Here is a 24,819-nt window from a genome sequence, read left to right as displayed (position 1 = left end):
GACAGGCACTAGGTTTGTACAGTACAGGGTTAGACAGCTGTAGGAATTACTAGTGATATGATCTGTATACACAGATGTCAGTGCTACACTGTTATGTATTTATACACTATAGACAGGCACTAGGTTTGTACAGTACAGGGTTAGAGAGCTGTAGGAATTACTAGTGATATGATCGGTATACACAGATGTCAGTGCTACACTGTTATGTATTTATACACTATAGACAGGCACTAGGTTTGTACAGTACAGGGTTAGAGCTGTAGGAATTACTAGTGATATGATCTGTATACACAGATGCCAGTGCTACACTTATGTATTTATACACTATAGACAGGCACTAGGTTTGTACAGTACAGGGTTAGAGCTGTAGGAATTACTAGTGATATGATCTGTATACACGGATGTCAGTGCTACACTTATGTATTTATACACTATAGACAGGCACTAGGTTTGTACAGTACAGGGTTAGAGCTGTAGGAATTACCAGTGATATGATCTGTATACACAGATGTCAGTGCTACACTGTTATGTATTTATACACTATAGACAGGCACTAGGTTTGTACAGTACAGGGTTAGAGGGCTGTAGGAATTACCAGTGATATGATCTGTATACACAGATGTCAGTGCTACACTGTCATGTATTTATACACTATAGACAGGTGAATAAATCCTGGTGAGTCAGGCAATAGGTTTATACAGTACAGGGTTAGAGAGCTGTAGGAATTACTAGTGATATGATCTGTATACACAGATGTCAGTGCTACACTGTTATGTATTTATACACTATAGACAGGTGAATAAATCCTGGTGTGTCAGGCACTAGGTTTGTACAGTACAGGGTTAGAGGGCTGTAGGAATTACTAGTGATATGATCTGTATACACAGATGTCAGTGCTACACTGTTATGTATTTATACACTATAGACAGGCACTAGGTTTGTACAGTACAGGGTTAGAGAGCTGTAGGAATTACTAGTGATATGATCTGTATACACAGATGTCAGTGCTACACTGTTATGTATTTATACACTATAGACAGGCACTAGGTTTGTACAGTACAGGGTTAGAGCTGTAGGAATTACTAGTGATATGATCTGTATACACAGATGTCAGTGCTACACTTATGTATTTATACACTATAGACAGGCACTAGGTTTGTACAGTACAGGGTTAGAGAGCTGTAGGAATTACTAGTGATATGATCTGTATACACAGATGTCAGTGCTACACTGTTATGTATTTATACACTATAGACAGGCACTAGGTTTGTACAGTACAGGGTTAGAGGGCTGTAGGAATTACCAGTGATATGATCTGTATACACAGATGTCAGTGCTACACTGTCATGTATTTATACACTATAGACAGGTGAATAAATCCTGGTGAGTCAGGCAATAGGTTTATACAGTACAGGGTTAGAGAGCTGTAGGAATTACTAGTGATATGATCTGTATACACAGCTGTCAGTGCTCATCTGTTATGTATTTATACACTATAGACAGGTGAATAAATCCTGGTGTGTCAGGCACTAGGTTTGTACAGTACAGGGTTAGAGGACTGTAGGAATTACTAGTGATATGATCTGTATACACAGATGTCAGTGCTACACTTATGTATTTATACACTATAGACAGGTGAATAAATCCTGGTGAGTCAGGCACTAGGTTTGTACAGTACAGGGTTAGAGCTGTAGGAATTACTAGTGATATGATCTGTATACACGGATGTCAGTGCTACAGTGTAATGTATTTATACACTATAGACAGGTGAATAAATCCTGGTGTGTCAGGCACTAGGTTTGTACAGTACAGGGTTAGAGAGCTGTAGGAATTACTAGTGATATGATCTGTATACACAGATGTCAGTGCTACACTGTTATGTATTTATACACTATAGACAGGTGAATAAACCCTGGTGTGTCAGGCACTAGGTTTGTACAGTACAGGGTTAGAGGGATGTAGTAATTAATAGTGATATGATCTGTATACACAGATGTCAGTTCCACACTGTAATGTATTTAAACACTATAGACAGGCACTAGGTTTGTACAGTACAGGGTTAGAGAGCTGTAGGAATTACTAGTGATATGATCTGTATACACAGATGTCTGCGCCACACTGTAATGTATTTATACACTATAGACAGGCACTAGGTTTGTACAGTACAGGGTTAGAGCTGTAGGAATTACTAGTGATATGATCTGTATACACAGATGTCAGTGCTACACTGTCATGTATTTATACACTATAGACAGGTGAATAAATCCTGGTGAGTCAGGCAATAGGTTTATACAGTACAGGGTTAGAGAGCTGTAGGAATTACTAGTGATATGATCTGTATACACAGATGTCAGTGCTACACTGTTATGTATTTATACACTATAGACAGGCACTAGGTTTGTACAGTACAGGGTTAGAGAGCTGTAGGAATTACTAGTGATATGATCTGTATACACAGATGTCAGTGCTACACTGTTATGTATTTATACACTATAGACAGGTGAATAAATCCTGGTGTGTCAGGCACTAGGTTTGTACAGTACAGGGTTAGAGAGCTGTAGGAATTACTAGTGATATGATCTGTATACACAGATGTCAGTGCTACACTGTTATGTATTTATACACTATAGACAGGTGAATAAATCCTGGTGTGTCAGGCACTAGGTTTGTACAGTACAGGGTTAGAGAGCTGTAGGAATAACTAGTGATATGATCTGTATACACAGATGTCAGTGCTACAGTGTAATGTATTTATACACTATAGACAGGCACTAGGTTTGTACAGTACAGGGTTAGAGCTGTAGGAATTACTAGTGATATGATCTGTATACACAGATGTCAGTGCTACACTTATGTATTTATACACTATAGACAGGTGAATAAATCCTGGTGTGTCAGGCACTAGGTTTGTACAGTACAGGGTTAGAGGGATGTAGGAATTACCAGTGATATGATCTGTATACACAGATGTCAGTGCCAAACTGTTATGTATTTATACACTATAGACAGGTGAATAAATCCTGGTGAGTCAGGCACTAGGTTTGTACAGTACAGGGTTAGAGCTGTAGGAATTACTAGTGATATGATCTGTATACACAAATGACAGTGCCACACTTATGTATTTATACACTATAGACAGGCACTAGGTTTGTACAGTACAGGGTTAGAGGGCTGTAGGAATTACCAGTGATATGATCTGTATACACACATGTCAGTGCTACACTGTTATGTATTTATACACTATAGACAGGCACTAGGTTTGTACAGTACAGGGTTAGAGCTGTAGGAATTACTAGTGATATGATCTGCATACACAGATGTCAGTGCTACACTGTTATGTATTTATACACTATAGACAGGCACTAGGTTTGTACAGTACAGGGTTAGAGGGCTGTAGGAATTACCAGTGATATGATCTGTATACACAGATGTCAGTGCTACACTGTTATGTATTTATACACTATAGACAGGCACTAGGTTTGTACAGTACAGGGTTAGAGCTGTAGGAATTACTAGTGATATGATCTGTATACACGGATGTCAGTGCTACAGTGTAATGTATTTATACACTATAGACAGGTGAATAAATCCTGGTGTGTCAGGCACTAGGTTTGTACAGTACAGGGTTAGAGAGCTGTAGGAATTACTAGTGATATGATCTGTATACACAGATGTCAGTGCTACACTGTTATGTATTTATACACTATAGACAGGCACTAGGTTTGTACAGTACAGGGTTAGAGAGCTGTAGGAATTACTAGTGATATGATCTGTATACACAGATGTCAGTGCTACACTGTTATGTATTTATACACTATAGACAGGCACTAGGTTTGTACAGTACAGGGTTAGAGCTGTAGGAATTACTAGTGATATGATCTGTATACACAGATGCCAGTGCTACACTGTTATGTATTTATACACTATAGACAGGCACTAGGTTTGTACAGTACAGGGTTAGAGCTGTAGGAATTACTAGTGATATGATCTGTATACACAGATGTCAGTGCTACACTGTTATGTATTTATACACTATAGACAGGCACTAGGTTTGTACAGTACAGGGTTAGAGAGCTGTAGGAATTACTAGTGATATGATCTGTATACACAGATGTCAGTGCTACACTTATGTATTTATACACTATAGACAGGCACTAGGTTTGTACAGTACAGGGTTAGAGAGCTGTAGGAATTACTAGTGATATGATCTGTATACACAGATGTCAGTGCTACACTTATGTATTTATACACTATAGACAGGCACTAGGTTTGTACAGTACAGGGTTAGAGCTGTAGGAATTACTAGTGATATGATCTGTATACACAGATGTCAGTGCTACACTGTTATGTATTATACACTATAGACAGGCACTAGGTTTGTACAGTACAGGGTTAGAGAGCTGTAGGAATTACTAGTGATATGATCTGTATACACAGATGTCAGTGCTACACTGTTATGTATTTATACACTATAGACAGGCACTAGGTTTGTACAGTACAGGGTTAGAGAGCTGTAGGAATTACTAGTGATATGATCTGTATACACGGATGTCAGTGCTTATCTGTTATGTATTTATACACTATAGACAGGTGAATACATCCTGGTGTGTCAGGCACTAGGTTTGTACAGTACAGGGTTAGAGAGCTGTAGGAATTACTAGTGATATGATCTGTATACACAGATGTCAGTGCTACACTGTTATGTATTTATACACTATAGACAGGTGAATAAATCCTGGTGTGTCAGGCACTAGGTTTGTACAGTACAGGGTTAGAGAGCTGTAGGAATTACTAGTGATATGATCTGTATACACAGATGTCAGTGCTACACTGTTATGTATTTATACACTATAGACAGGTGAATAAATCCTGGTGTGTCAGGCACTAGGTTTGTACAGTACAGGGTTAGAGAGCTGTAGGAATAACTAGTGATATGATCTGTATACACAGATGTCAGTGCTACAGTGTAATGTATTTATACACTATAGACAGGCACTAGGTTTGTACAGTACAGGGTTAGAGCTGTAGGAATTACTAGTGATATGATCTGTATACACAGATGTCAGTGCTACACTTATGTATTTATACACTATAGACAGGTGAATAAATCCTGGTGTGTCAGGCACTAGGTTTGTACAGTACAGGGTTAGAGGGATGTAGGAATTACCAGTGATATGATCTGTATACACAGATGTCAGTGCCAAACTGTTATGTATTTATACACTATAGACAGGTGAATAAATCCTGGTGAGTCAGGCACTAGGTTTGTACAGTACAGGGTTAGAGCTGTAGGAATTACTAGTGATATGATCTGTATACACAAATGACAGTGCCACACTTATGTATTTATACACTATAGACAGGCACTAGGTTTGTACAGTACAGGGTTAGAGGGCTGTAGGAATTACCAGTGATATGATCTGTATACACACATGTCAGTGCTACACTGTTATGTATTTATACACTATAGACAGGCACTAGGTTTGTACAGTACAGGGTTAGAGCTGTAGGAATTACTAGTGATATGATCTGCATACACAGATGTCAGTGCTACACTGTTATGTATTTATACACTATAGACAGGCACTAGGTTTGTACAGTACAGGGTTAGAGCTGTAGGAATTACTAGTGATATGATCTGTATACACGGATGTCAGTGCTACAGTGTAATGTATTTATACACTATAGACAGGTGAATAAATCCTGGTGTGTCAGGCACTAGGTTTGTACAGTACAGGGTTAGAGAGCTGTAGGAATTACTAGTGATATGATCTGTATACACAGATGTCAGTGCTACACTGTTATGTATTTATACACTATAGACAGGCACTAGGTTTGTACAGTACAGGGTTAGAGAGCTGTAGGAATTACTAGTGATATGATCTGTATACACAGATGTCAGTGCTACACTGTTATGTATTTATACACTATAGACAGGCACTAGGTTTGTACAGTACAGGGTTAGAGCTGTAGGAATTACTAGTGATATGATCTGTATACACAGATGCCAGTGCTACACTGTTATGTATTTATACACTATAGACAGGCACTAGGTTTGTACAGTACAGGGTTAGAGCTGTAGGAATTACTAGTGATATGATCTGTATACACAGATGTCAGTGCTACACTGTTATGTATTTATACACTATAGACAGGCACTAGGTTTGTACAGTACAGGGTTAGAGAGCTGTAGGAATTACTAGTGATATGATCTGTATACACAGATGTCAGTGCTACACTTATGTATTTATACACTATAGACAGGCACTAGGTTTGTACAGTACAGGGTTAGAGAGCTGTAGGAATTACTAGTGATATGATCTGTATACACAGATGTCAGTGCTACACTTATGTATTTATACACTATAGACAGGCACTAGGTTTGTACAGTACAGGGTTAGAGCTGTAGGAATTACTAGTGATATGATCTGTATACACAGATGTCAGTGCTACACTGTTATGTATTTATACACTATAGACAGGCACTAGGTTTGTACAGTACAGGGTTAGAGAGCTGTAGGAATTACTAGTGATATGATCTGTATACACAGATGTCAGTGCTACACTGTTATGTATTTATACACTATAGACAGGCACTAGGTTTGTACAGTACAGGGTTAGAGAGCTGTAGGAATTACTAGTGATATGATCTGTATACACGGATGTCAGTGCTTATCTGTTATGTATTTATACACTATAGACAGGTGAATACATCCTGGTGTGTCAGGCACTAGGTTTGTACAGTACAGGGTTAGAGAGCTGTAGGAATTACTAGTGATATGATCTGTATACACAGATGTCAGTGCTACACTGTTATGTATTTATACACTATAGACAGGTGAATAAATCCTGGTGTGTCAGGCACTAGGTTTGTACAGTACAGGGTTAGAGCTGTAGGAATAACTAGTGATATGATCTGTATACACAGATGTCAGTGCTACAGTGTAATGTATTTATACACTATAGACAGGCACTAGGTTTGTACAGTACAGGGTTAGAGCTGTAGGAATTACTAGTGATATGATCTGTATACACAGATGTCAGTGCTACAGTGTAATGTATTTATACACTATAGACAGGCACTAGGTTTGTACAGTACAGGGTTAGAGAGCTGTAGGAATTACTAGTGATATGATCTGTATACACAGATGTCAGTGCTACAGTGTAATGTATTTATACACTATAGACAGGTGAATAAATCCTGGTGTGTCAGGCACTAGGTTTGTACAGTACAGGGTTAGAGCTGTAGGAATTACTAGTGATATGATCTGTATACACAGATGTCAGTGCTACACTGTTATGTATTTATACACTATAGACAGGCACTAGGTTTGTACAGTACAGGGTTAGAGAGCTGTAGGAATTACTAGTGATATGATCTGTATACACAGATGCCAGTGCTACACTGTTATGTATTTATACACTATAGACAGGCACTAGGTTTGTACAGTACAGGGTTAGAGAGCTGTAGGAATTACTAGTGATATGATCTGTATACACAGATGTCAGTGCTACACTTATGTATTTATACACTATAGACAGGCACTAGGTTTGTACAGTACAGGGTTAGAGCTGTAGGAATTACTAGTGATATGATCTGTATACACAGATGTCAGTGCTACACTTATGTATTTATACACTATAGACAGGCACTAGGTTTGTACAGTACAGGGTTAGAGAGCTGTAGGAATTACTAGTGATATGATCTGTATACACAGATGTCAGTGCTACACTGTATTGTATTTATACACTATAGACAGGCACTAGGTTTGTACAGTACAGGGTTAGAGCTGTAGGAATTACTAGTGATATGATCTGTATACACAGATGCCAGTGCTACACTGTTATGTATTTATACACTATAGACAGGCACTAGGTTTGTACAGTACAGGGTTAGAGAGCTGTAGGAATTACTAGTGATATGATCTGTATACACAGATGTCAGTGCTACACTTATGTATTTATACACTATAGACAGGCACTAGGTTTGTACAGTACAGGGTTAGAGGGCTGTAGGAATTACTAGTGATATGATCTGTATACACAGCTGTCAGTGCTCATCTGTTATGTATTTATACACTATAGACAGGTGAATAAATCCTGGTGTGTCAGGCACTAGGTTTGTACAGTACAGGGTTAGAGGGCTGTAGGAATTACTAGTGATATGATCTGTATACACAGATGTCAGTGCTACACTGTTATGTATTTATACACTATAGACAGGCACTAGGTTTGTACAGTACAGGGTTAGAAGGCTGTAGGAATTACTAGTTATATGATCTGTATACACAGATGTCAGTGCTACACTTATGTATTTATACACTATAGACAGGTGAATAAATCCTGGTGTGTCAGGCACTAGGTTTATACAGTACAGGGTTAGAGCTGTAGGAATTACTAGTGATATGATCTGTATACACAGATGTCAGTGCTACACTTATGTATTTATACACTATAGACAGGTGAATAAACCCTGGTGTGTCAGGCACTAGGTTTGTACAGTACAGGGTTAGAGAGCTGTAGGAATTACTAGTGATATGATCTGTATACACATATGTCAGTGCTACACTGTTATGTATTTATACACTATAGACAGGCACTAGGTTTGTACAGTACAGGGTTAGAGCTGTAGGAATTACTAGTGATATGATCTGTATACACAGATGTCAGTGCTACACTTATGTATTTATACACTATAGACAGGCACTAGGTTTGTACAGTACAGGGTTAGAGAGCTGTAGGAATTACTAGTGATATGATCTGTATACACAGATGTCAGTGCTACACTGTTATGTATTTATACACTATAGACAGGCACTAGGTTTATACAGTACAGGGTTAGAGGGCTGTAGGAATTACTAGTGATATGATCTGTATACACAGATGTCAGTGCTACACTGTTATGTATTTATACACTATAGACAGGCACTAGGTTTATACAGTACAGGGTTAGAGAGCTGTAGGAATTACTAGTGATATGATCTGTATACACAGATGTCAGTGCTACACTGTATTGTATTTATACACTATAGACAGGCACTAGGTTTGTACAGTACAGGGTTAGAGCTGTAGGAATTACTAGTGATATGATCTGTATACACAGATGTCAGTGCTACACTGTTATGTATTTATACACTATAGACAGGTGAATAAATCCTGGTGAGTCAGGCACTAGGTTTGTACAGTACAGGGTTAGAGAGCTGTAGGAATTACTAGTGATATGATCTGTATACACAGATGTCAGTGCTACACGGTTATGTATTTATACACTATAGACAGGCACTAGGTTTGTACAGTACAGGGTTAGAGCTGTAGGAATTACTAGTGATATGATCTGTATACACAGATGTCAGTGCTACACTTATGTATTTATACACTATAGACAGGCACTAGGTTTGTACAGTACAGGGTTAGAGGGCTGTAGGAATTACTAGTGATATGATCTGTATACACAGATGTCAGTGCTACACTTATGTATTTATACACTATAGACAGGCACTAGGTTTGTACAGTACAGGGTTAGAGCTGTAGGAATTACTAGTGATATGATCTGTATACACGGATGTCAGTGCTTATCTGTTATGTATTTATACACTATAGACAGGTGAATAAATCCTGGTGTGTCAGGCACTAGGTTTGTACAGTACAGGGTTAGAGCTGTAGGAATTACTAGTGATATGATCTGTATACACAAATGACAGTGCCACACTTATGTATTTATACACTATAGACAGGCACTAGGTTTGTACAGTACAGGGTTAGAGAGCTGTAGGAATTACTAGTGATATGATCTGTATACACAGATGTCAGTGCTACACTTATGTATTTATACACTATAGACAGGCACTAGGTTTGTACAGTACAGGGTTAGAGAGCTGTAGGAATTACTAGTGATATGATCTGTATACACAGATGTCAGTGCTACACTTATGTATTTATACACTATAGACAGGCACTAGGTTTGTACAGTACAGGGTTAGAGCTGTAGGAATTACCAGTGATATGATCTGTATACACAGATGTCAGTGCTACACTTATGTATTTATACACTATAGACAGGCACTAGGTTTGTACAGTACAGGGTTAGAGAGCTGTAGGAATTACTAGTGATATGATCTGTATACACAGATGTCAGTGCTACACTTATGTATTTATACACTATAGACAGGTGAATAAATCCTGGTGTGTCAGGCACTAGGTTTATACAGTACAGGGTCAGAGGGCTGTAGGAATTGCTAGTGATATGATCTGTATACACAGATGTCAGTGCTACACTTATGTATTTATACACTATAGACAGGCACTAGGTTTGTACAGTACAGGGTTAGAGAGCTGTAGGAATTACTAGTGATATGATCTGTATACACAGATGTCAGTGCTACACTGTTATGTATTTATACACTATAGACAGGTGAATAAATCCTGGTGTGTCAGGCACTAGGTTTATACAGTACAGGGTTAGAGCTGTAGGAATTACTAGTGATATGACTCTAAAGTAAAGTATATTATATTAAATGAAAGCTACGTAAAAAGTCAGAAGAACAAAACATGGTTGGAAATTGACGGTTGCATAATACCCAGGCAGGTAGTAAGGTGGTACTCAAGTACTCAAATCATGTGATGAGCGTGCATTCTATTACCTGCACCAGTATGACCCCGGAAGTGCTGAGTTTTTGCCCCTGAGCTCCAGTCCCAGCAGGCAACTGTGTTATCGAAGGAGCCAGTGACAAGCTTCTGTTCATCAAACTTCACCACGGCGCAGGTGTGAGTCTGGATGCCATATATGCACTGCCCTGTGCTCACGTCCCACAGCTTCGCTGACAGGTCATCTGAGCCTTTTGTGCAATAAGGAATAAACACTCTGTCATTAACCTTTCTACTGCCAGACATGCTGCAAGAAGCAGGGAAATATGACAACACACATTCTTATAACTCTGTTGTGCACGTGAATGTCACTGCTGTAAGCGTGCACTTCAAAGGGTTACACTTAAAGTGAAATTCAATCCTAGCGTTTGTGAAACGCTAGGATTGACCAATGAAACAAATAAAGGGGACATTCATTAAGTATAATATACTTTGTGCTGAAAGCTCCTTTACTTGTTTCAAGCATTCGAGAGGTGACGTTTTTACCTCTTAGCCAATAGCTGTGCAGGAAATCTGGCTCAGCGCCCTTTGTAGCCGGAATTCCCTCATGCAATTTGCTAATAGGTGGAAAAGTCTTAGCCAAACAGCGTTCTGCCGTGGGCTGCCTAAGCAGCTCATCTCAACCTGTCATTCACTGTGCAATTGATACAAATAGCATAAAGCCCTAGATCATTTATAACGTAATAGCACGTGTGACAGCTGTAAGTAATAAAGCAAGGGCACATACTGCTGGCGGCTTACAGGATAACACACAGTACATACCTAGATCATTTATAACGTAATAGCACGTGTGACAGCTGTAAGTAATAAGGGCACATACTGCTGGCGGCTTACAGGATAACACACAGTACATACCTAGATCATTTATAACGTAATAGCACGTGTGACAGCTGTAAGTAATAAGGGCCCATACTGCTGGCGGCTAACAGGATAACACACAGTACGTACCAGGATCATTTATAACGTAATAGCACGTGTGACAGCTGTAAGTAATAAGGGCACATACTGATGGCGGCTTACAGGATAACATTCGGTACGTACCGAGACCATTTATAACGTAACTGCACGTGTGACAGCTGTAAGTAATAAGGGCACATACTGCTGGCGGTTTACAGGATAACACACAGTACGTACCAGGATCATTTATAACGTAATAGCACGTGTGACAGCTGTAAGTAATAAGGGCACATACTGCTGGCGGCTTACAGGATAACACTCGGTACGTACCTAGATCATTTATAACGTAATTGCACGTGTGACAGCTGTAAGTAATAAGGGCACATACTGCTGGCGGTTTACAGGATAACACACAGTATGTACCTAGATCATTTATAACGTAATTGCACGTGTGACAGCTGTAAGTAATAAGGGCACATACTGGTGGCGGTTTACAGGATAACACACAGTACATACCTAGATCATTTATAACGTAACTGCACGTGTGACAGCTGTACGTAATAAGGGCACATACTGCTGGCGGTTTACAGGATAACACTCGGTACGTACCTGTACACAGCAGCCCGTCCTTATAGAAAAGTGCATAAACTCTGGCACTATGCCCGATCAGCGATGCAGTTATAAAGGCTTCATGGTCCTGCAACTGTTTCATCCTCAGCACCGCTTTCAGGTAAACCTTCTTCCAGTAGAGCGACTCCTGCACAGTGTCGTCTATCTGCCAGCCCAGGTTTCTACATGCTGTCTGCCACACCTCTGTACAGGCACTTATAACCTTGTTCCACTGCTTAGAGACCAGGCAGCATGTGAGTAGCGTCTGGGGGTCCAGCCATTTCAGCAAGTAAAAGCTGAGTTCCAGCGGTAGAAGCTTGAGGAAGTCCCGCTTCAGCAGCGTTTCTAGGTTGTTGGAGAGGTGCCTCAGCTGAACGGCCCCGCTCAGGCTGATCAAGTGATCCAGGGTTTCATTTTTCTGTAAGTCTGTCAGAGTGAAAAATGCAGCTGAAAGATTTTCAAGCCATGTGTCAAAATCCTTTTTCTCCATAGGTTTCTGGATTCATGTACCTGTAACAGAGCGAGAGAATGAATACACGTGCAATACCAAATACACACACTACACTGGGCATCAGTTCTATAACTATAAATCTTATGTGCAACACCAAATACACACACTACACTGGGCATCAGTTCTATAACTATAAATCTTATGTGCAATACCAAATACACACACTACACTGGGCATCAGTTCTATAACTATAAAGCTTATGTGCAATACCGAATACACACACTACACTGGGCATCAGTTCTATAACTATAAATCTTATGTGCAATACCAAATACACACACTACACTGGGCATCAGTTCTATAACTATAAATCTTATGTGCAACACCAAATACACACACTACACTGGGCATCAGTTCTATAACTATAAATCTTATGTGCAATACCAAATACACACACTACACTGGGCATCAGTTCTATAACTATAAATCTTATGTGCAACACCAAATACACACACTACACTGGGCATCAGTTCTATAACTATAAAGCTTATGTGCAATACCGAATACACACACTACACTGGGCATCAGTTCTATAACTATAAATCTTATGTGCAATAGCGAATACACACACTACACTGGGCATCAGTTCTATAACTATAAATCTTATGTGCAATACCGAATACACACACTACACTGGGCATCAGTTCTATAACTATAAATCTTATGTGCAATACCAAATACACACACTACACTGGGCATCAGTTCTATAACTATAAATCTTATGTGCAATACCAAATACACACACTACACTGGGCATCAGTTCTATAATTATAAATCTTATGTGCAATACCAAATACACACACTACACTGGGCATCAGTTCTATAACTATAAATCTTATGTGCAATACCAAATACACACACTACACTGGCCATCAGTTCTATAATTATAAATCTTATGTGCAATACCAAATACACACACTACACTGGGCATCAGTTCTATAACTATAAATCTTATGTGCAATACCAAATACACACACTACACTGGGCATCAGTTCTATAACTATAAATCTTATGTGCAATACCAAATACACACACTACACTGGGCATCAGTTCTATAACTATAAATCTTATGTGCAATACCGAATACACACACTACACTGGGCATCAGTTCTATAACTATAAATCTTATGTGCAATACCAAATACACACACTACACTGGGCATCAGTTCTATAACTATAAATCTTATGTGCAATAGCGAATACACACACTACACTGGGCATCAGTTCTATAACTATAAATCTTATGTGCAATACCGAATACACACACTACACTGGGCATCAGTTCTATAACTATAAATCTTATGTGCAATACCAAATACACACACTACACTGGGCATCAGTTCTATAATTATAAATCTTATGTGCAATACCAAATACACACACTACACTGGGCATCAGTTCTATAACTATAAATCTTATGTGCAATACCAAATACACACACTACACTGGGCATCAGTTCTATAATTATAAATCTTATGTGCAATACCAAATACACACACTACACTGGCCATCAGTTCTATAATTATAAATCTTATGTGCAATACCAAATACACACACTACACTGGGCATCAGTTCTATAACTATAAATCTTATGTGCAACACCAAATACACACACTACACTGGGCATCAGTTCTATAACTATAAATCTTATGTGCAATACCGAATACACACACTACACTGGGCATCAGTTCTATAACTATAAATCTTATGTGCAATACCAAATACACACACTACACTGGGCATCAGTTCTATAACTATAAATCTTATGTGCAATAGCGAATACACACACTACACTGGGCATCAGTTCTATAACTATAAATCTTATGTGCAATACCAAATACACACACTACACTGGGCATCAGTTCTATAACTATAAATCTTATGTGCAATACCAAATACACACACTACACTGGGCATCAGTTCTATAACTATAAATCTTATGTGCAATACCAAATACACACACTACACTGGGCATCAGTTCTATAACTATAAATCTTATGTGCAATACCAAATACACACACTACACTGGGCATCAGTTCTATAACTATAAATCTTATGTGCAATACCAAATACACACACTACACTGGGCATCAGTTCTATAACTATAAATCTTACTGGCTCACAGAACATTATCTTACATAGTGCACACAGCCGCTACATCACATTCTGCTGCCATTTCACTTCTGAAACCATCTGGGTAACTAGAAAACTTTATCTTTTGTAATGTGTTCCCAATCACCCATTGGACCTGCTGGAGTATTTACAAATAACACCATAGCATTTATTATGTTATGTGCAATAGCTGCTTTTGCCTGCTGGAACATTTCTGTCACGGATACTGGGCTGCAGGGATTAAAACTCCACCCTCCTACTACCTCACCCCCCCTCCTGTTTCTAAGCGGATTTAAGCTTTTTGAGAACCACCATGATCTCCCAGATCTTGGCTTTACTTTGATTGTGGGTCACACATCATCAGGAAAGAGCTGGTTCCTGACCGCCTAGCCCCTATCCAGCTGACCGGGCCCCTGGAACTGCCAGTCGGCCACGTAGTCCTGCATCCCCGGTGTCCCTTACCCCAGGTCGCTCCAGCGGCCCCTTGTCCCAGAGCTCCGCTCTCTTGGGGATTGTTACCCCTTGGGGAGGGCAAGAGGTCGGGTGATTGCCGGAGGGCAGCTCCCTTGGGAACCGGAGGTTTTGGACCCCTCTCTACAACCCCCACTCCCCAGTGGCCTTCCCGGTGCCCCCAGACTCGGCCGAAGCCTGTCCGCTCCCCAGCTCATCCCAGAAGTGCTATGAGTGCGGACGGGCAGGCCACATAAGAAGGGAGTGCCTAGAGCGTAGGCCAAGGAATCCTTTTCTGGCTCAGTGGACCAGCACTCCTGTCAGGAGCTACCAAGCTGCGGCCCACTGCCTGTACACCGAGGACCCCACCAACTACACCGGCTGGGCTGAAGAAGTGGGGGTCCTGCATAAAGTGCACCCGCAACTGGCGATAATCGCCGACACCATCGCCAGGACGTCTGGGTCAATGGGCAGGCAGCCCAAGGGACACTGGAGCTCCAGTCACCGTAGTCAAACCCCACCTAGCCCCTGCCTCTGGCCATACAGGAAGGATACTTGTCGTTGGGGTGGCTGGGGGTGACGTACTAAGGATCCCCCACAGCCGAGTGCACCTGGATGGGGTTGTTGGGCCCCGTACTGTAGAAGTAGGGGTCATGAATCACTTGCCTGCTGAGGTCTTACTGGGAAACAACCTCGGCCACCTTGCCATGGCTTTTGTGGGGGATAAACCCCAGGATGTTGCTGCAGTTACCACCCGCCAGCAAGCCAGACGCCAAGCCACCGCATCCAATCTGGGGACCCAGGTGAGAAATTCTGCCCCGACTACTACCTTACCCAAACTCCTACCTTGCCCCGACCTTCCACTCCGACTTCAACCCTACCCCCTGACCAACCCTCCTGGGCGTCCCCCTCCGATTTCGCTCAGGAGACCTTGAGCGACCCATCTCTAGCCCCTTACCGAGTAGGTACTGACCCCAAGGAGGAACGTTTCCAGTGGGAGAGAGGGCTCCTGTACCGAATCTCCGAGAGGAGAAAAAGGGCTGATGCCCAAACGTCATCTGGTTATACCGAAGAAGTTTCGGTCCAACCTGCTGAGGATAGGACACAATATTCCCCTATCTGGACATTTAGGAAAGTCCAGGACCCACCACCGCCTGACCCAGACCTTCTTTTGGCCAGGGATTACAGTAGACATTAAGTACTACTGTAAAACTTGCCCAGTGTGTCAGAAGGTAGGGAAGACAGGAGACCACACTAAAGCTCTCCTAAATCCCTTTCCCATTATTGACGAGCCCTTCAGTAGAGTAGCAGTAGACATAATTGGACTTTTGGCCCACTGGGAAGAAGTATATACTTACAGTGGTTGACTATGCTACCCGATACCAGAGGCAATCCCCCTGGCCAATATCCAAGCGGAGACAGTGGCAGATTCAATGCTCCGGATATTCACAAGGGTAGGCTTCCCTCGAGAAGTGATCTCTGACCAGGGAACCCAATTCACTGCGGAGATCACCCGGCAGTTGTGGAGGCTATGTGCAATAAAACCCCTGCACAGGGCTCCATATCACCCCCAGACTAATGGTCTAAGTGAGCGGTTTAACGGGACCTTAAAGCAGTTGCTCAGGACGTTCTTGTCCACTCACAAGGACTGGGAGGGATTCCTGCGGCACCTTTTCTTTGCATACCAAGAGGTGCCCCAGCAATAAACTGGTTTCTCCCCATTCAAATTAGTGTATGGCCGGAAGATAAGGAGGCCCCTACACCTAGTGAGAGCCCATTGGGAGGGACCCACAGAAGAGGAAGGACCATCCGTTGTGGAGTACGTCCTCCAACTCAGGGACTGACTGAAGGACCTTGCCGACAGGGTGCGAGAGAATCTTCAGGTCGCTCAAAGAAAACAGAAATGGTGGTACGACCGGAATGCTCATACTTGGACCTTGACCGTAGGGCAGAAGGTTTTAGCTCTGAAGCCTGTCAAAACACATAAGCTATAGGCCTCCTGGAAGGGGCCCTACCGGGTAGTGGAACAGCTAAATGACACTGTAGCGGAGAGCAATATTAAAATACTCCCAATAACCGGACGAAACACAGTTTGGGAGTCAATAACTCACGACCCAGCCAGTTTTCAGGTTTAAAACAGAATGACTTTTATTAAGGCTCATATGCCCAGTATTTATGCAGGTCTGACCCCCCCCAGAAGGGGGGTTGAAAGAATGTTGTACATTGAATGGAGGGAACACGCCCTTTTACATGATACAATAGAATACCTTGCTCAAGCTGATAACAATTTAAACACAGACACACACTTGGCTTTCCTTATCATCTAGGGTCTGCTCTCTGAGGTTGATTAAACAATGGACTGTGTATCAATAACATTAATGACAGTGCACAATAGCTGAGGCTAACGCTGAACACAGTTAACTCTTTCAGTGCTGACAGAAGGGTCTGTCACATCTACATAGCACAATATACAGCCTATAGACAACCTTTCTTATGTTATAGTCCAGAAGTGGCTAGGTTTGCCACAATGCTCCCCCAGAACCAAGCCGGCATACACAGTCTGATCCCAACGGATCGGCTTGGGGATGTCCGGGGCAACAACTTTCGGCTCAAGTAAGCTACGGGGTGTTCTCCGCCATCTGCTCCAACTTGGCTCAGTACTGCCCCCACCCCAAACATGGAAGCGTCTCTTCCCGGAGGGACTGGGATTGGGTAGTCACAGGGTTAACATCAGCGGGATCCATGGGAGCATAGGCAGAAACAAGGGGGGCCAAGTCATTTCCAAGGAGAACATCAGCAGGTAAGTCCTTCTTGACCCCCACATTCACAAGTCTAGCGCCCACTCCCCAATCCAAATGTACCCTGGCAACAGGTAGGCGGAACACAGTGCCCCCTGCTACCCTCACAGCCACAGTGTCTCCAGTGTGCTGTTTCTCAGGCACCAAGTTCTCTTGAAGCAAGGTCATGGTAGCACCAGTATCCCGTAGACAACTGACCTCCTTCCCATTCACTTTAACCCGTTGCCGGTTATTCCGGTGGGCAGCTTGCACGGGGTCTGCTTCATGTAGGCTGCCCCAGCATTCTGGCGCCTCTACGTAGCGGGCCACAGGCTGAGGATTATGTGGGATTCCGCCAGCGGGTCTTCTCCAGGACTGTGCTTGATTCGCTGCGTTTAGGGGACACTCTGGTCTTTTGTGCCCTATTTGCTTACATCCAAAGCACCGAATAGGTTGTGAGTAGCCCCGCAAATTGAAACGGCCTCTCTGAGGGTAGTTCGTGGCCGGAGGCCGTGTGGTATAGCGGTGCGCCGGGGGTTGGTAACTGGCAGCTGCTGGGGTGACTGGGGATCTGTACTCCACTCTAGCAGTGGGCAATCGGTATACTGCTCCCCCTGCCCCTCGTACTGCCACGGATCCGCCAGTGGGTGCTGTATCCGGCACCAAATGGGGAGCTATCAGGGTTAAAGTAGCTCCCGAATCCCGAAGTCCCTGGACCGACATCACCTCATGCAGAATTCCCAGGGGTTCCTCGGCTTGGGTGCTCAACACCTCATGAGCGGCTGGCTCCGTTTGGTAATGGTGAGCAGCCGCCCTTGGGGCCAGGTTCTGTCTGACCTGGTTCCAAGCTTGTCTGCTCCGATTTTGGGTGCACTCACGTGCCATATGTCCCCACTGCTTGCAGGTGTGGCATTGTATATTCGCCCGTCTGTTGTATCGTGAGGGGGGTGGTGGATTCCCTGGGGCTGGGCGAAAAGGTGCCGCTGTGGGGGTGTTAGGCTGTAGTCCATGGTGCCTCCTGGCATCAAAATGCTGGTCTGCTAATCTGGCTGCTTCGGTTAAGGTGAGGGGTTTTCGATCTCTCACCCATTCTTGGGCTTCTGGGGACAAGCCGTTAAAGAATTGCTCCAACAGCATCAGTTGTCGCAATTCTTCCATGGTGGTAGCTTGGCTGGCCTGTATCCACCCTTGAGATGCTTGATCCAGCTTGTGGGCCCACTCTGCATGTGAATTAATATAGCCTTGGGTTTGCTGCTGCCTATCTTTCCCCTGGCTTCTAGCAGTTCCTTTTACGTTTGTCTCTTTAGCTTAGAATAATCCATCTCCATTCACTTCGGTCCCTGGTACTCCTTCCATCTTAGTCAGTATTGTAGTAATCCCCCTCTTCCTGAGGTTACTGGCTTGTGTAGTTGCTCTTCTGGGCGATAAGGTTCATTCCGTCGCTTGCCACCAATTGTAGCGGAGAGCAATATTAAAATACTCCCAATAACCGGACGAAACACAGTTTGGGAGTCAATAACTCACGACCCAGCCAGTTTTCAGGTTTAAAACAGAATGACTTTTATTAAGGCTCATATGCCCAGTATTTATGCAGGTCTGACCCCCCCCAGAAGGGGGGTTGAAAGAATGTTGTACATTGAATGGAGGGAACACGCCCTTTTACATGATACAATAGAATACCTTGCTCAAGCTGATAACAATTTAAACACAGACACACACTTGGCTTTCCTTATCATCTAGGGTCTGCTCTCTGAGGTTGATTAAACAATGGACTGTGTATCAATAACATTAATGACAGTGCACAATAGCTGAGGCTAACGCTGAACACAGTTAACTCTTTCAGTGCTGACAGAAGGGTCTGTCACATCTACATAGCACAATATACAGCCTATAGACAACCTTTCTTATGTTATAGTCCAGAAGTGGCTAGGTTTGCCACAGACACCACCTACCTGGTAGCCAAATGTTTAGATGACCGAGTCCGCCGGACCTTTCATGTGAACATGTTAAAGGCATACCCAGAAAGGACCCAGGTTGTGGCCGCCATCTGTGCTCTGGCTGTGGAGGACTCTAAGAGTCATCCCATGCCGGAGCTCCCAGGGCAAAATGAGACCACCCCCCAAGGAGTAGCCGACATACCCCTAGATGAGAGGTTAGAGACTGGACAGAGAGAGCAAGTCTGGCGACTCCTCAAAGACAGACGAGATATGTTCTCCACTGTCCCTGGGTACACCGCAGCGGCCATACACCATGTAGATACCCCGGGAGAGGCCACCCCTAAGCCAGGTAGCCTACAGGGTCCCAGAGGCAGTCAGGGACAGTATGCACCGCAAGCTCAGGAGAATGTTGGACCTAGGTGTTGTTGAACCGTCCAAAAGAGTCCCTGGGCCTCCCCGGTGGTGCTGGTACTCAAAAAGGACGGGACTACCCGGTTCTGCATTCACTACCTTAAGCTCAATGACAGAACCACAACCGACGCCTACCCTATGTCCTGAGTCGATGACCTATTAGACAGAATCGCCCACGGCCACTTCCTGACCACCCTCGACCTCTGCAAGGGATACTGACAGATCCCTTTAGACCCTGAGTCCGTCCCCAAGTCTGCCTTCATTACCCCCTTCGGCCTCTACCAGCTCAAGGTCATGCCGTTTGGGATGAAGAACACTCCAGCTACCTTCCAAAGGATGGTGGATCACCGTCTGGATGGCCTCCAGGACTATGCCTGCGCATACCTGGACGACATCGCCATCTATAGCAACACCTGGGAGGACCATTTGGTCCACCTAGGCGTCGTTTTAGATTGCATCAGGGCCGTCGGTCTGACCCTGAAGCCAGACAAATGTACCATAGGACGCTCGGAGGTCCAGTACCTGGGCTACCGAGTGGGCTGTGGAAAGCAATGGCCGGAGCCAGCCAAAATTGAGGCAGTGGTGAACTGGCCAACCCCCAAGTCTAGGAACAGCTGGGTATTACCGTAAATTTGTCCCCAATTACAGTGCCCTGGCCAAGCCCCTGACCGACCGACCTACCATGCAAGCGACTTCCCCAACAGGTCCTGTGGTCCCCAGAATGTGAGACTCCTTTCCAGAGCCTCAAGTCTGCCTTGATCTCTGCCCCTGTCCTAGCCGCTCCTGACCCCGCCAAACGTTTTTGTGTCCACACAGATGCCTCCATGTTCGGGTTGGGAGCAGTCTTAAGCCAGGTAGACAAGGAGGGGCAGGACCAACCCGTAGCTTACATCCGCCGGAAGCTATTGCCCAGGGAAATAGGCTATGCGGCGGTGAAGGAGTGCCTGGCCCTAATGTGGGCCCTTAAGAAACTGCAGCCCTACCTCTATGAGAGGCCTTTCACCGTCCTCACGGATCATAATCCCCTCGTATGGCTCAACAGAGTGTCTGGTGACAATGGACGATTGCTGCAGTTGAATTTAGTCCTGCAGTCCTTCAACTTTGAGATTTAGTACAGGCCGGGAAAGAGCAATGGAAACGCTGATGGACTTTCCCGGGAAACTGAAATGGAATAGCTCCTCGGACAGCCCAAGGCCGACCCCTGTGTGGATCTAGCCGGGTCTGTCAAACTGGAAAGGGAGAGCTGTCACGGATACCGGGCTGCAGGGGTTAAACCTCCACCCTCCTACTACCTCACGGATACTGGGCTGCAGGAGTTAAACCTCCACCCTCCTACTACCTCACCCCCTCCTGTTTCTAAGCGGATTTGGGCTTTTTGAGAGCCACCGCAATCTCACAGATCTTGGATTTACTTTGTTTGTGGGTCACACATCATCAGGAAAGAGCTGGTCCCTGACCGCCTAGCCCCTATCTGGCCAACCGGGCCCCTGGAACTGCCAGTCAACCACATAGTCCTGCAACCCCGGTGTCCCTTACCCCAGGTCACTCCAGCGGCCCCTTGTCCCAGAGCTCCGCTCTCTTGGGGATTGTTACCCCTTGGGGAGGGCAAGAGGTGTGGTGATTGCCGGAGGGGAGCTCCCTTGGGAATTGGAGGTTCCGGACCTCTCTCTACAACCCCCAGTGGCCTTCCCGGTGTACGTTTAGTCACCCATAGCTTTTTGGACTATAGCAACTGGGGACCGAGGGCTTCCCAACGACACTCTGTAAGTGCAGCAGCTTCCCCGGGATCACCCCGGAAACACCACCCTTATACCGCTGGACACTCTGGGGCAATGGAATCTATGGATGGCGCCAGTCTGTCTGGAGGGGAGGGAATGGCGGGAGATTTAGGCGACTGATAAGGCTCTTATCTTGATGAGATTGTGTATATAAACTGTGTGTTTTCCCAATTAAAGTGAGTTCTTGTTTCACCTGAATGCTAGTCTGTCTAGTTATTTGGATGGGGTCCTGCTATAATCACTCTTCTCCACTACATAGCGGCAGGTTCCAGGTGTTGGAAAGATCCTTTGGCGGAGCTACCCAGTCGGGTAGCCAGGTTCCGTCACAATTTCTAAATGAATTAGTTCTTGCAGTATATAGCATATTGCTTTGTGTAATAACTTGATTCTATGGGCAACCAATAGAGTTAGCTCCCTGCTCCCTATAGCACTGAAACAAATACCATAACAATATAGATCATAGGGCTGCAACTAAGCATTTTTTCATAATTAAATCGGCAGATTATTTTTCCATTAATTGACTAATCGGATTAAAAAAAAAAAAATATCAATCTTTTTCCTGTATTTAAAATAAAATCTGCATACTGAGCGTTACAAATATAAAACGTCAGACTAAAACTTTACATTAACACAACTGTTAATCCAATTTTTAGGAAGCAGAGCACATTTTTATAATCGAGCAAAGCAAAAGCTATATTGCCTGCAGCAGAGAAGAGGTGCCTGAGATGCATAAGGAGGGATTTGCCAATTTCACCAAGGTGGAAAATGTATCTTTGTTAGCTCCACCAATGCAAAGTGTTTTCCTCCTTGGCAGTGGGCCTCCAAATAAAGTAAGCCTGGACCTCATTCTAACATAAAAAATATCTTAACTATCTATATGCAATAGTAAATAACTAGCTATAAGGTTAGGGAACAAATATCTAGTCCGCTCTTAAAATAACAAATATACACTTATAAATGTTGAATCTGGTACATATCACAATTTATTAAAAATAAATCTAGGACTAGGTATAAATAACAAGCTCAGCACTTTATCATGCAAAGCATAGTCCCAAATCACCTGATCTAATATAAACAACCAAATGATGACATAAGCCAGGAGTAGTTGTAAACTTATACTGTCCTGAAAACGTGAAAAGTATACGTCTGTAGACGTCATATAGGCTAAGGACCTTTCCATAAAACACTGTGTGCAGGAGCTCATCGGAGTAAAGCAGCTGGTGCTGTGCAAACCAATTAATTGCAGACTAATCGATTATGAGATTCGTTGACAACTCGTTTCATAATGGATTATCGATTAGTTGTTGCAGCGGTAAGAGATTACAATAGGCTACTGTCTGTTCAGTTTGGTTATAAACACAATCATTGCTGCCTGTCACTGCTTTACACACGCACCACCTCACTGGGCTGCTTAAAAACAACGTTAATGGTATTAAATCCAACAGGGCCTTTTACTATGTGTTACAGGTTTTGTAAAAAAAAAAAGTTACTACAGTGGAAAATATTTTGTACTTGTGGCTGTGTCACATTCCCACCAATACAGCTGCAAGGGGTTCCCTTTGTTACCATCCCAGAGGCAGAACTTTTTTTCACTTTCTGCGATGAAATTTTTTTAGTGAAAATTTTTCTGCAGGTCATTTTTAAATCAAATTTAAATTAGGCAGTTACACTAAAGCACCAGTTCAATTGCAACGTGTTAGTTAAATGGAGAATAAAGCAATATTTAAAGTTTTATAATATAGTGCAGTAGTTGAAAATGTCATTGCAAATTAGCTGCAGACATAGTCTAACATAGAAGTAGTAATACAAAAGGTGCATTGCTAGTCAGTGCAGACCCTAAATTAGACACCCCTCCCTCAGGACTACATTGGAGACTTAATACCCCTACCATGAGCAGACATTTACTCTCATTCCAGTTTATATTTTCTGTTCTGCTTGCACTGCAGCCCGCTGAACTTCCCTCTCTGGGCTCAAGAGTGGCCTTTATTCCTTATTAAGCTAAGGGTTTTTAGTAAGCTTCCCAGTTTAAGTTTATCCTGTAGTTTTCAACCCTATGAAAATAGAAAATGGAGATTCTTCACAGGGGATCCAAAAGTGGTCTCCGTACATTCAGAAGTTACCTTTTTTGGTTCTATTTAGAGTGTCAAAAGGGCCCGAGAGTGGCCTTTCAGGTTAATTTAAAGGTATAGAGCTTTATTGGCACTAGTTATGTTACCTAACTTATGATTGTCATGACACATATTAACGTCTTAACTAAACATTCTAGTACCTATTAATTGAATATGTGGAAACTACCTGTCTGTAAAACTTCTATTGACTTGTATGCCTTGTTTGCCTTTTAATGAATCTCAATAAAAAAAAAAAAGTGCATTGCTCATACAAACATCTTACATTCAGAAAAAAACAACTTTGCAGACAGTTAAAGGCTAGGGGATGGGCTTGAAACAAACTCTGAGAGCCAATCAATCAATGCACTACTGCATATTTCACTGTTCACTTAAAACAGTACTTTGCTCTGCATGAACTGTGATAAGGAAAACTTACACAGACAGTGCAGCCAGAGAACAGCTCTGTTTGAAGAGAACAGCCTAATGTGGAGCAGTGCTGAAAAGTTAAATCGCTAACAATTCCTGCATGTATCCTGTTCTTTCTGCAGACATGCTGCGTTTTCTGCGATGACATCTCAGATCACT

At 43.0% G+C, this 24,819-nt stretch overlaps 1 protein-coding gene across 2 annotated transcripts in view; it reads right to left on the bottom strand.

Annotated features, from left to right (window-relative positions):
• Positions 1-24,819, bottom strand: part of FBXW2 (F-box and WD repeat domain containing 2) — a 47,007-nt gene that overhangs the window by 15,193 nt on the left and 6,995 nt on the right. For both annotated transcript variants that reach the window (XM_053695353.1, XM_053695352.1), the window contains 2 exons: positions 12,151-12,660; positions 10,641-10,835 (listed from right to left, as the gene is read on the bottom strand). In XM_053695353.1, coding sequence (XP_053551328.1) covers positions 10,641-10,835; positions 12,151-12,640 — 685 coding nt within the window. In that variant the 5' untranslated portion in view covers positions 12,641-12,660. The remainder of the gene's footprint in view (positions 1-10,640; positions 10,836-12,150; positions 12,661-24,819) is intronic.

Source organism: Bombina bombina, chromosome 12 (assembly GCF_027579735.1).
Source record: "Bombina bombina isolate aBomBom1 chromosome 12, aBomBom1.pri, whole genome shotgun sequence".
Lineage (NCBI taxonomy): Eukaryota > Metazoa > Chordata > Amphibia > Anura > Bombinatoridae > Bombina > Bombina bombina.
This window is presented reverse-complemented; position numbering and strand designations above follow the sequence as displayed.